The sequence below is a fragment of the Candoia aspera genome, chromosome 3 (genome assembly GCF_035149785.1).
Source record: "Candoia aspera isolate rCanAsp1 chromosome 3, rCanAsp1.hap2, whole genome shotgun sequence".
In the NCBI taxonomy this organism is placed as follows: Eukaryota; Metazoa; Chordata; class Lepidosauria; order Squamata; family Boidae; genus Candoia; species Candoia aspera.
In genome coordinates, this window is record NC_086155.1 from 182,156,026 (window position 1) to 182,169,690 (window position 13,665).

Below are 13,665 nucleotides of genomic sequence, written 5' to 3' on the forward strand. Positions count from 1 at the left end.
AGCAATCCTTTCCTCCTACTTTAGTTAGTCAAGGTTAATACAAAGAGCAATGGACATAGTAGAGTGTCATGATGTTTTGATTGTGGCCTGGCCTTGAAACCAGAAACCACTTTCCCTTCCAGAAGATTTATTCTGGAGAATTTAGAGATTACTTTTGGTACTATTAGGTCAGCTTGGTTCAGAAGAAAAAAATAATATTTCAGTCCCTGCCAAGTGTTCTGCCTCTGGAATGGAACATTACTTATCAGTTATTAAATATCATTGAACATAAAAAACACATTTAATTGGCAAAAACAGAATAAAAGGCAAAAGCTGGGAGACAGATACATGAGCAACAGGCAATGATTTACATTATACAGCAACTGTATCTATCTATATGAAAAAGCACAGAACTTTCCAGAACCACTGGGAACAATACTGTGGATAATTAACATGGACAGCCTGGGTGATTCCCTCCTCTATTCTGTACCATTAGAGCAACAATTTCATGGATGGGAAAGATATATCCAACACTAAATAGCACACTTGTATTCTGAGTAGAAGTATATAGAATGTATTCCAGAGAATCTGGAATCTGAAGAATCTGAATGCTTGCCTATATGCAAAATGTTCCTATCCATAGTACAGAAATAGGTGGGATATAGTAGTCTAGGACTAGGGACAACTTTATACACTTCCTCTTTATTTCATTTTGATACTATTCACATCAGGTGTACATGTTATGATGAGCTTGGAAACATGATGTAATACACTACATCTGTTCCATTCATTTGTTTCAGATTATGGAGTGGGAAAACTCAAGAGAGAGAGGAAGAGAGAGAGAGAGAATAACAGAGGGAAGTAATTTATTGTTATTGTTATTGTTGCAGTGCTTATGAAAGGAGGAGAAATAAGCAAATATGTAGGATTCATTAAGTCCGGATGTTGCAATGCTTACCGAATAATCCCGGCTCTTGTAAAGCGACCTTTGGGGAAAATGGTAAGGAAAAAGATTTTCCTCTAGGAAATTCTTCTTTTGACCAGGTTGGAATGGGGAGTTTATAAATAAGCTTTCCAATAGGGAGCTTTTTATGAATAAGAAGATGTGATGGTATTGTGAAATTATGAATTGAACGGTATAGATCTCACATACTTAAACATGAAAATCTTAAAGAAGAAATAAGTAACACCTTGCTAAAGTAGTAATTTGAATGGACCAAGTTCATTATAGCTTTGAGTTATATAGATCTCTCTCACACATGGACATTTAGCATTGCAAAAAACATTTTTAGAATGCTACTTAAAAGCATAAAACTACATTTCATTGCCTCTGAGGAAAAATATTCAAGAACAAGGTGTTAATACAGTCATGATGTTACTTCTCACAAAATAAACCCAAGAGACATAATATTATTATTCTGATGAGACAATAGAAATTGACCTGCCAGTTGTTTCCTGGAGACCATGTGATAGATATTTTAATATGTTCTTTGGGCTTTGTGGATTTCTGGACCACCATTTGATGATTTTGAACCATTTGATGATCATGTGAACTGAACATCAGAATCTGCTAAACATGTGGAGCCCAATCTTTACCTTAATGAGTACAATACAATCAACTGTGCTTACCATTATCTGTAACATAAATTGTGGGTCTCCCAAGAATCCATCCAACCCAGACCTTGCCTTCTGGAATTTGGGAATTGGGGTTCTTAATCAAGGAAAGAGAGAAGGGATGTATATACAGCTTCCCAGTTCTCAGTAATGGCTTAGTACAGTGTGCAAGGAGACACAAACTGAGTTTTTCTGTATGAATAAATAGAGTACTGGGTGGACTGTAACTGTATGGACAGATAATGAACAAGATATAAGTCTTTGATTCTCTATCATCATCTTTCCATTCTGACATCATTTCAAATTTCATTTTTAGGCTCATGCCTAAATCAAAATTGGATGTGTACCCATAAGCACATATACTTGCACACAGGTATGCTTGCAGGAAAGGCAGTGAACTCAAGCTCCTGACCGCAGCCTTTCATACTCAGAATGAAACAAGGAGTTTATTGTGGTTGTGAAATACCATAGTGTTGAACATTCTAATGATGAATTGTGACTGCATTTTACAGGCTTATTTTGTGAATTATCCCTATCTCTCTTCCAAACCCTTTCCATTCTTAGATATGAAGCAACAAAAAATAACTTAGGTTTATGTTTTTAAACAGGTTAAACAAATGAGACAAGTTCTCATTGGCCAATTACATCAAAACCAATCCTTTGGAGAAGCAAGCGTTCTTCTTCAGACACCATCTACATATACATTGAAAGCAGCAACTCCTGTTGAACTGGGACTCATTGATGCTACAGATGTACTTGGTAAATATCACAGCACCCCTTCCCTTCCCTTTTTCCAAATAGAAGTGTGGTCCACCTAAAAGCAGAATCCAACCTTAATTTTACCACAATCAAAGCCCTATCAATGATTTGCCAGAATCAAAATAAAATATGATAGATAATATGAATGCCACTATCAAATTATGAAGCAGATAAAGATAAATTAGAGACAATGCAAACTGGCCTGGCATAACTTCTTCCTGACAAATGCATCTTGTTTCCTAGAAATCTGTGCAATATTTTCTAGATGCTCACAGTCCGTTTGAAATCTATTCTAATATATTTGCAGGTGGTGGGGAGGGCAGACTGACTATGTTATGCTATTTATTTACAAGACTTATATGGCCACCTATCTTATGTGCCACAACTCTGGATGATTCACAGCAGCAGTAATAAAAACCAAAGGAAAACAATAAAACCCATGTCTAAACAAACAAATCCCAGCACCCTGTGCAATACTCCCTAGTACTCCAACAATTAAAGTCACTGGGCTCCAGCCTCACCTTATTCCTAAGTCTGGGGAAATAGCCAGGTTTTTAAGGCTTTCTGGAAGGCTAGAAGAGGAGGGGCCTGCCAGATCCTGGAGGGAGGGTGTTCCACAGGGCAGGGACTACTATGGAAAAGCCACACTTCCTAAGTCTCAATAGATGGCAGCATTTAAGGGAAGCAACCTGGAGTGCGCCCATCCTGTTATGTGACAGTTTGTATGGGATATTTGAAGATATATTGAAGATCTTTTGAAGATATATACAACATTCCATATCTTTTAGTGTCTCAGTTCTTCAAGATTTCTCAAAAATTATTGTCAATGCTCCAAAAGAGTGCCAATCAGCTCTTTCAGCATCCTGGAGTGGCACTGTTTTCTACAAGAGCACAAATCTGATAATGTGATAATGTCTAGGAGTGGTAACATGCATACTTACTCTGCGTATGTATCTAGAGGAGAGCTCATCTCATTGCCTTACTGTATTAAAAGAACTTCTTTAAAAAATTGTTTCTGTTAAGATGGCTGCATGTTGATAGAAACTCTAAGGCTCAGATGTGCTTTTACATTAAAATAAACTTTTAGGTGAAGATTTCATGTGTGAAACTTTCTGTTCTGAAAGTCAGAGGCACAACACAGAGATGTGTCCTTCAGTGGATTTGAATATTATTTGAAAATGGTCCCATTGAACTCTCTGATGTTGCAATACCTGTTAAAACCAATCATAGGTCATAGAAAACACCATGTGAGATGCACCTCTCTCTCTCTCTGCTCCCACCCACTTACCATGCTGGATAATTTTCCAGGTAAAGGATATCATTACATGGGTTTTCCAAGAGCTTCAGAAATTGTTTTTGCAACATGCAGGCATAGATATGAAAACCTGTTTCCAGATCTATCTGTGTCTTTTTTCAGCTGTGCACAGCTGTATTGGAAACTTGTCCTGACTATTTATTTATTTATCACATTTCTTCACCACCCTTCTCGACAAATGACTCCCTCTCCATTGGTGTGCATGCACAGGTATTTTGCTTAAAAAAAATGAAGTGGGGGTGTTTGCTCACACATGCAAAGGCATTTGGGAGCAGCTTCCAAAGCAGCTGCATAAGTCTGGAAAAAGATGATTTGAAGAGAGACAGTTTGTATATATTTCCCTGCACTGTTAGGTACCTCATTTGAAGCATTTACCCAACCCTAATAATATCCCACTTCCAATACATTTATTTTTGTTTGCATCAACTGTTATGTCTTTAGAAAGCATTTCTTTCTTTCCTTCTCTTGGTTTAATCTGGTTAGATTAAAATAATATATATTTATTAATATATTTTACACTTAAACCTGATCTTTCTCCAATGTAGCCCTAGTAGTAAAGACAGAAATAGACTCATTGGTAGATGTCATGAGTACTGATGGTGAGCAGGAGGGGGCCTCTGTCCAGGGGGGAAAACGCATGCGTAGTACTGAGGAGTTAAGCAGCCATTCAAAGAGACACAGATCAGACCTGCCTTGACTTTTGGGGTTTATCTGTCTGGGTTTTTCCCATGCTTCTTCAGTTTGTTAGGATTTTCTGTCTAATGTAGCAGTAATAAAGCACTAGAGACCTATTCCTTGTCTCAGCGTGGTTCCTGACTGTTAGGACAGTAGAGTACCTATTGTTCATGTATCACATCCAAGATTGTGTCAGGATTAATTGACCCTTGGTGTCATCCTAGAGTTGCATCAGAGTGGAGGTGGCAGTATTCCATCCAACATGCTGCCAATGATATCACTGTTCATCACAAATGATGATGCCATTGTGGATGTACAATGCTCTTTGTCACCTTTTCCATGTTGCCAAGATATCACAGCAACTCTTCTTCACCTTCTTTGACTGATCTGAGCTCAGTATGATATGACCTTTCTCCATTATAATGGACTAGGTGTAGCCCTTTTCAATGCCTGGTATCACCAGGTAGGGTGGAACGTGCTTATAGTAATTAGAGAGCTGCTGCCAGCATTCAGTTAGATGAAATAACACTTGGTACAAGACAGTTTCCTGATATTTGATATGGCAACGATTCTCCAAAGTATCAAGCGCCAATCTACCAGGAGCCTTTTTTGAGACTCTAAGAGGTCTGGGGCAGAATAAGCAATTATCTTCTCATAGCATGTTAATATAATTATATATGTTAATTATAATATATGTTTTTGTCCATTGAAGTCAGGTATCATAAATAATAATGAGCTCACTGAAATAACTCTTGGGATTGTGTTTTAACATATGACTTTTACTGCCTTGGATAAAAAGAATCAGGTTTTATCTGATTATTTCAAATACTGAAACATACTTTGAATGCCCACCTTCTTGAAGAAGGAACAGGAAAAGTTTTGAACATTAATTTAGACCCGTGTTTCTCAGACTTGGCAACTTTAAGATGTGTGGACTTCAACTTTCAGAATTTCCATGGCTGGCTGGGAGTTGAAGTCCACACATCTTAAAGTTGCTAAGGTTGAGAAACACTGATTTAAGACCCTTCTAGTTGGAAATATTGGAAAATGAAACCAGGATTTACTGCATGCAAAATGCACACTCTACTACTAAGCAAAGGTGGAATGTGTCTTTTTGGTTGTGAACAGTGATTTTTGAGTTGCTACTTATATCAGTTTCCCAGGATGTAACCCAAAAGATAAGAAAACCTACTTTTGCCATGCATTATAAATCCATGCATCTTCTGCATTCAAAAATGCAACTTACAGCATGGGGCTACTATTTCACAAGCTAGAAGTGAAATATTATTAGTCAGTTGGTTTCATACTTTCAGGTAGTTGTTTCATAATGCTTGCAATCAGAGTTGCTTTGAGCCTTGCAGTAATAACATTTTATACCATTTGAGTTGCTTGTTAATCTTTGGGGCCCTGGCTAAAACTGAGTGCAGATGATTACATTGCCCTCTCAGTTCCATTTACTGGTTGAACTGGAAGCCGTTTTCCCTCAGTTATTTTCTTAAACTATTGTTGTAAACTGCTTCAGTCCCAAGGCTGCTCTGTAGGTAAAGCTGTGTTGATAAATCTCTGAACTCTCCCATGAGGGAAGCTGAAACAAGTTTCTCAACCATGGAGGAATATGACAACGCCCAAGTTCAAAGCAACACAAAGCCAAGCCAAGAAAACTCTTGTTCAAATGTAAATAGCAATTGTTATTTTTTCCCTTCCTTATTTTAAGAATACTGAAACATTCATTTCAAAACCTGCAAATTTCAAGGAAAATGCTAAGAAGTCTTGTGCAGAAACCAAAATGTCTCAAGAGGGGCCTGGCTCCCAGCACTTACCGAAGCCACATGAAATAGAAAGGATATCATAACAATTCTTATTTAAACATTGTCAAGGCTGATGGGTGTTTGCTTAAGATTTGGGAATCCCTTTGTGTATCTTCGTATCTCTACCTAAAGCAAATGCCTCCTTTTGGTTTTTCATTTCTTTCAAATTAAGTCTAGTCTAATGATGTCATGTGTTGTAACACAGCTTAAAAGAAAGGCAGACTAAAGAGAGTGCAAAGGCAGCGGGCCATGAGTTTTGTTTTTTTTTTCTTTTTGTGATGAATAATAGTAAAAGAAAATGTGTTCAGATTTACTCTCAGTTATATGAGATCTGAAATGCCACACATTTCAAAAGAATAAAAGGGGATTTTATGTTTGTTTTAAATAACTGAGTTATTTCAGAACAAATTATGCATAATATAATATATTACCAGTTGTAGCAGACAACATGGCTCTTGTATGTTTTAATAGTTGTCTGGAATATTAACAATTTTCCTAATACCCGAGGCACTATAAGACATCAAATTGCATTAACTCTTTATTTAAATAGTGGATCCCTTGTCCTTTGCATATAATTTCCATAATGATTTCTATATTCAATTTCTATAATGATTTAACACTACTAGAGATGTTTCTAAATGAGACTTGTACCACACAATTGCCCTGCCTTATTCTCCTTTTATAAAGGATCTAGATGATATTGTCTTCTACTTGTAATTCTCCCATCTTTTCCTGCCAATTCTTTCATCACTTTTTGTTCAAGAGAAACTCTCCTAAGGAGGAACATATGGAACAGCTGCCTTTTGACTAATAATACTACAAGCTTGCCATCTGAAGTACCTTGAGATAACGGCTCAAAAGATTTAGAAAGACATAGGACTGGATTCCAGTCCATTAGGAATATACCCTAATAAAATCCCTCTTCATTTGTGACATCTATCTTAGATAAAATAAATGACAAAAATTAGACTATCATGGTGGAACAGGGAGAATTATAAATATGATCTTTATAACTCCTTCAATACTCCTTGTTGTTATTATTTATCCAGATGTTGCAAGATACAATGGAAACAAATGCAGGCTTACAATGTTTCTTGTTCACTTTCTGGACCAAAATCTATTTTCTCACACACTTACCAATATATACCTATTCAATTCAAAGTCTACCTGGCTTTGAGTTCCAGAAAAATCAAGGCAGAAAATCTACGATGCACTTACCTTGTTCTGTGTGATGGTTCTGCTTCCTTTGTAACTTCTCACAAGGTTTTGCCAGTCCCAGCTTGATCTTCTTTGGATGTTTTGTGAACTTTTCCACTTAAGTTCCATCACTTCATCTAATTCTCATGGGGATCTTTTTTTGGGTGGGGGGCATGAACAATCCCTTGTTGAATCTTCTTAGAAGCCTTTATTCTGGGGGGGGGGTTGTTTTGGTTTTTCCACATGCTGCAAAAACTGAAAAGTACTAAAACAAACCTTCCTGCCTCTGTGGGATGTACTGAGTTGTTTTTATAATACTACCTTTAATATACTGTATGTTCATTCCTTCACATAAATACACATTACAAAATATATATATGTAGGAACCAAAAAACTACAAATCAATATATCATTGATACAAAATGGTGACAATGACAAAACCACACAATACAGAACAAACACACCTATGTTTTTATCCCTTGACATTTTTGCTAGAACTTAAAGACAACCTCAGAAAAAAGGCATATTAATATGGCACTAGCAGTACAGCACACTTGGATAGTCTTTAGTCGTTTCCCCATCTGAAAGCATATACTTCCATTTATATATGTGTGCTACGTATACTTGAAACACACATTTGCTAGTATCCCCTCTTGATGACTATCACAATTAACAGTCCCCAAGCTATAACTTCAGGAATCTAACTGGAATCCATCTTATGAATAAACATGGTCTTAAGGGTGAAATTATTTCCTAGCCTTTTCTTATAAATTTCAGGGCAAATAGCTACCAGTTTAAAATATATGTGGTCTGCTTAATTCTTACCAGTGGTCTCTAGGAAGAAATAAATAACGTTACTCGTGCTAATGTTCAGGCTAAGGGTACTTTCAGGTTCATTTTCCATATATACTATTGCTCTTTGGGGACAAAATAAGAGACTAGATTTAGAGCAATAAAAGTAACTAGATAAACTTTGTCACACTCTATATATGCATTGAAATATTGCCTTCTAGCTTAAATATATTTCATAAAATGAATTATTTGCCTTTTGCTTATGAGAGAATAACTCAACTCAGAAATAATCCACATCTCTGTAATTTAAATCAGTACTACTTTAGAAGGAGTACACTTGGCATCTAAATAACAGTGGTATAACTATTTTATGGTGAGCTCATTGCATACATCAGCCTTCCCCAACCCTGTGACCCTCAGATGTGATAGGATTAGTTTCTCCACAAATGGTTATTGACCATGCTAATTGGATATTTTGAGAATTATAATTCGCTAGGCTGGGAAAGGTTGGCATAGAAATTTGATGGCATGCCATTTTAGAGAGAAAAATGTTTACAGAGGATAAACATTTCATGCATTCACAGAACATACAAGGTTTCTGAGAGTTATAAATGCATCCAGAATATCAGCAAGTACAACAATTAGTTGATTGGCGGGAAGAAAGGAGAATCAAATTTTCCCCATCTCCTCTTTTCCCTTAAAAGCTGACAGAGAATTTAACTTGTTGTTTTGAAAGGTAAAACACATATAGCTTCAACAGCTGGATCATACCTTGGTATCATAGCTTTGGCTAGCAATTTCTTTTTCCAAATTATTTACATAATCAGTATTTATTTTTTGAATCTGTTGAAAATCACAGTAAAGAATAGCTGTTTTCCCATTTGAAAAATCAAAACCTACTCAAAGTAAGTTGAAATGAAATAAAGCTGGCCATTTTTGTCAACAAAAATTACCCCCGTTTTTAGTTCACTAGAATTCTCTTTCTTTCTTGGTACTTAAAGCACCATACATAAGAATTTGACTAATGGTATGATAGGCTGAGTGATAATGATTGGTCCAAGCCTCATTTAAGGAGCTTGCTGCTGAGCTATAGTCATTCTCTGTGCACTGGTCCCTAACAATGTGAAACTTTTAAAACTATTTCAGTGTTATTAAGAAACAATTGAGATCTACATCAATCATTGTCCTAAATCATAATGTGGTTTGAATGGTTATGAATCTATGGGGTAATTCACAAAGGAGATACTCCAGGGGAAATTGATAAAATTGCTCCAACTTTTATTATATTTCTTAAAAAACATATGATTTTTAAGTAAATATCATCAATTATTCCTGGAAAGGGAGAAAGGAGCATACTCTTCTAACCACATGAAATTGGAATTTTCTCTGCATCATTTCACTTAGATGGTGCTATCCTTCTTTTTCCTACATGGAAATTCCATCTCAATTTCTTTTCCAACAAATGGTGGAAAAATAATAAGGTAAAAGGCTTTTGTGGAAGCATCCAAACTCCACTGGACTCAGTTGGAGGTTGACTTAAGCAAATACATATAGGATTAGATGATGCCAGCAAATAGTTTTAGGACCCCTTAGAAGAAATGTGTTTCTAAGTGCACTTACTCCCTAAAATGGTCTATTTGCCATTTCTTCTATACCAATGTAGTATGTTTTTCAAGAACATCCATCTGTAGGTGTCATTCTTTTTTTTTTTTTTGTATCCTCAAACTGACAGAGGTATGTGGAGCAGGGAAGAAAGTGCTCAATGGAGAAGAAGTTTTTCTTTGATGTTGGGAGATCACTTTGCTTGGGAGCTTATATTAGCAGAAATCTTTTCAATGTAGCTTTGCTTTCTTGGCCATCTGTTTCAAAAGAAGGAGTGGAGTGGCCCACCAGCATCTCAAAGATTATCTTTCCAAGAAGTGTTCATTTTCTTCTATTTTTCTTTATCCTTGATTTCACACAGATGTACTTTTAAAACATGGCAGATTGCTTGACTGATAAAAAGAAAAAAGAAAATAAGAGTGGATAGGATGCAGCTGGTAATGTTGAAATCAGTTTAAGCACAACCAGAGGCCCCATGGAAATCAGAAGAATTTCTAACACTTTTTTCCACCTCTGCTTTGTGGCAGAAGGAACAATTTAAGCAACTGAGAAGTTGAGTAACTGCTGCAGGAAATAAAATTAAATGAAGAGGGGAAATCAGGAAAACTTATTTTAAAAATCAACTATACGTATGAGAAATGACATAACCGTGGGTTTGTATGATGGATGAACCTGGCAGATAAGATTTATTTTAAAGCATGATGGTGAAGCAATATTTGTACTCAGATGGCTTTTTCACAATAAGGCTCCTGGTTTTTTAGATAATAGAAAGGATTGTAGAAAAAGACAAAACTTCTTCTAAATAGTTATTCCCTAGGAAATAAAATGTTCGTACTATGGAAAAAAAATTACCAACCTAATTAAGTTCTTCAGCAAAGGATCGTTACCTTGTCATGGTGCTGGAGCTTGAGCACCTCAATGATGCCATGAGCTAAACCGTGAAGGGCCACCCAAGACGGGAAGGTCATGACAGAGAGGTCAGACTAAATGCGATCCCTGGGGAAGGTAATGGCAACCCACCCCAGTATTCTTGCCATGAAAACTCAATGGATCAGTACAACCAGAGATATGTCGGTATACCATCGGAAGATGAGACCCCCAGGTCGGAAGATGGTCAAAATGCTACTGGGGAGGAACAGAGGATAAGCTCAACTAGCCCCAGATGTGATGACGCAGCTAGCTCAAAGCCGAAAGGACGGCTAGCGGCCGATGGTGCTGGTGGTGAACGGCGAATCTGATGTTCTAAGGATCAACACACCATTGGAACCTGGAATGTAAGATCTATGAGCCAGGGCAAATTGGATGTGGTTATTGGTGAGATGTCAAGATTAAAGATAGACATCCTGGGCATCAGTGAACTGAAATGGACTGGAATAGGCCACTTCACATCAAATGACCACCAGATCTACTACTGTGGACAAGAGGACCACAGAAGAAATGGAGTAGCCTTCATAATTAATAGTAAAGTGGCTAAAGCAGTGCTTGGATACAACCCAAAAAACGACAGAATGATCTCAATTCGAATTCAGGGCAAGCCATCTAACATCACAGTGATCCAAATATACGCCCCAACCACAAATGCTGAAGAAGCTGAAGTAGAGCAGTTCTATGAGGATCTGCAGCACCTACTGGACAACACGCCTAAAAGAGATGTTATTTTCATCACAGGAGACTGGAATGCTAAGGTGGGCAGTCAAATGACACCTCGAATTACAGGTAAGTATGGCCTGGGAGAACAAAATGAAGCAGGACATAGGCTGATAGAATTTTGCCAAGACAACTCACTCTGCATAACAAACACTCTCTTCCAACAACCTAAGAGACGGCTTTATACATGGACTTCACCAGATGGACAACACCGAAATCAGATTGATTACATCCTTTGCAGCCAAAGGTGGCGGACATCTGTACAGTCGGTAAAAACAAGGCCTGGAGCTGACTGTAGTTCAGATCACGAACTTCTTCTTGCACAATTTAGGATCAGACTAAAGAGATTACGGAAGACCCACAGATCAGCTAGATATGAGCTCACTAATATTCCTAAGGAATATGCAGTGGAGGTGAGGAATCGATTTAAGGGACTGGACTTAGTAGATAGGGTCCCAGAAGAATTATGGATGGAAGTTGGCAGCATTGTTCAGGAGGCGGCAACAAAATACATCCCAAAGAAAGAGAAAACCAAGAAGGCAAAATGGCTGTCTGCTGAGACACTAGAAGTAGCCCAAGAAAGAAGGAAAGCAAAAGGCAACAGTGATAGGGGGAGATATGCCCAATTAAATGCAAAATTCCAGAGGTTAGCCAGAAGAGATAAGGAATTATTTTTAAACAAGCAATGCGCGGAAGTGGAAGAAGACAATAGAATAGGAAGGACAAGAGACCTCTTCCAGAAAATTAGAAACATTGGAGGTAAATTCCAGGCCAAAATGGGTATGATCAAAAACAAAGATGGCAAGGACCTAACAGAAGAAGAAGAGATCAAGAAAAGGTAGCAAGAATATACAGAAGACCTGTATAGGAAGGATAAAAATATCGGGGATAGCTTTGACGGTGTGGTCAGTGAGCTAGAGCCAGACATCCTGAAGAGTGAGGTTGAGTGGGCCTTAAGAAGCATTGCTAATAACAAGGCAGCAGGAGACGACGGCATCCCAGCTGAACTGTTCAAAATCTTGCAAGATGATGCTGTCAAGGTAATGCATGCTATATGCCAGCAAATTTGGAAAACACAAGAATGGCCATCAGATTGGAAAAAATCAACTTATATCCCCATACCAAAAAAGGGAAACACTAAAGAATGTTCAAACTATCGAACAGTGGCACTCATTTCACATGCCAGTAAGGTAATGCTCAAGATCCTGCAAGGTAGACTTCAGCAATTCATGGAGCGAGAATTGCCAGATGTACAAGCTGGGTTTAGAAAAGGCAGAGGAACTAGAGACCAAATTGCCAATATCCGCTGGATAATGGAAAAAGCCAGGGAGTTTCAGAAAAACATCTATTTCTGTTTTATTGACTATACTAAAGCCTTTGACTGTGTGGACCATAACAAATTGTGGCAAGTTCTTAGCGGTATGGGGATACCAAATCATCTTGTCTGCCTCCTGAAGAATCTGTATAACGACCAAGTAGCAACAGTAAGAACAGACCACGGAACAACGGACTGGTTTAAGATTGGGAAAGGAGTACGGCAGGGCTGTATCCTCTCACCCTACCTATTCAACTTGTATGCAGAACACATCATGCGACAAGCTGGCCTTGAGGAATCCAAGGCTGGAGTTAAAATCTCTGGAAGAAACGTTAACAATCTCAGATATGCAGATGATACCACTTTGATGGCTGAAAGCGAAGAGGAACTGAGGAGCCTTATGATGAAGGTGAAAGAAGAAAGTGCAAAAGCTGGCTTGCAGCTAAACCTGAAAAAAACCAAGACTATGGCAACCAGCTTGATTGATAACTGGCAAATAGAGGGAGAAAATGTAGAAGCAGTGAAAGACTTTGTATTCCTAGGTGCAAAGATTACTGCAGATGCTGACTGCAGTCAGGAAATCAGAAGACGCTTAATCCTTGGGAGAAGAGCAATGACAAATCTCGATAAAATAGTTAAGAGCAGAGACATCACACTGACAACAAAGGCCCGCATAGTTAAAGCAATGGTGTTCCCTGTAGTAACATATGGCTGCGAGAGCTGGACCATAAGGAAGGCTGAGCGAAGGAAGATCGATGCTTTTGAACTGTGGTGTTGGAGGAAAATTCTGAGAGTGCCTTGGACTGCAAGAAGATCCAACCAGTCCATCCTCCAGGAAATCAAGCCAGACTGCTCACTTGAGGGAATGATATTAAAGGCAAAACTGAAATACTTTGGCCACATAATGAGAAGACAGGACACCCTGGAGAAGATGCTGATGCTAGGGAGAGTGGAAGGCAAAA

At 37.9% G+C, this 13,665-nt stretch overlaps 2 protein-coding genes across 2 annotated transcripts in view; one reads left to right on the forward strand and one right to left on the reverse strand.

The window, feature by feature from the left end:
- RMDN1 (regulator of microtubule dynamics 1) overlaps positions 1-13,665 on the reverse strand; it is a 471,818-nt gene that overhangs the window by 277,212 nt on the left and 180,941 nt on the right. The window lies entirely within an intron of this gene.
- CNBD1 (cyclic nucleotide binding domain containing 1) overlaps positions 1-13,665 on the forward strand; it is a 159,473-nt gene that overhangs the window by 104,689 nt on the left and 41,119 nt on the right. Inside the window, exons 9-10 of the mRNA XM_063299972.1 lie at positions 870-979; positions 2,202-2,352. Coding sequence (XP_063156042.1) covers positions 870-979; positions 2,202-2,352 — 261 coding nt within the window. The remainder of the gene's footprint in view (positions 1-869; positions 980-2,201; positions 2,353-13,665) is intronic.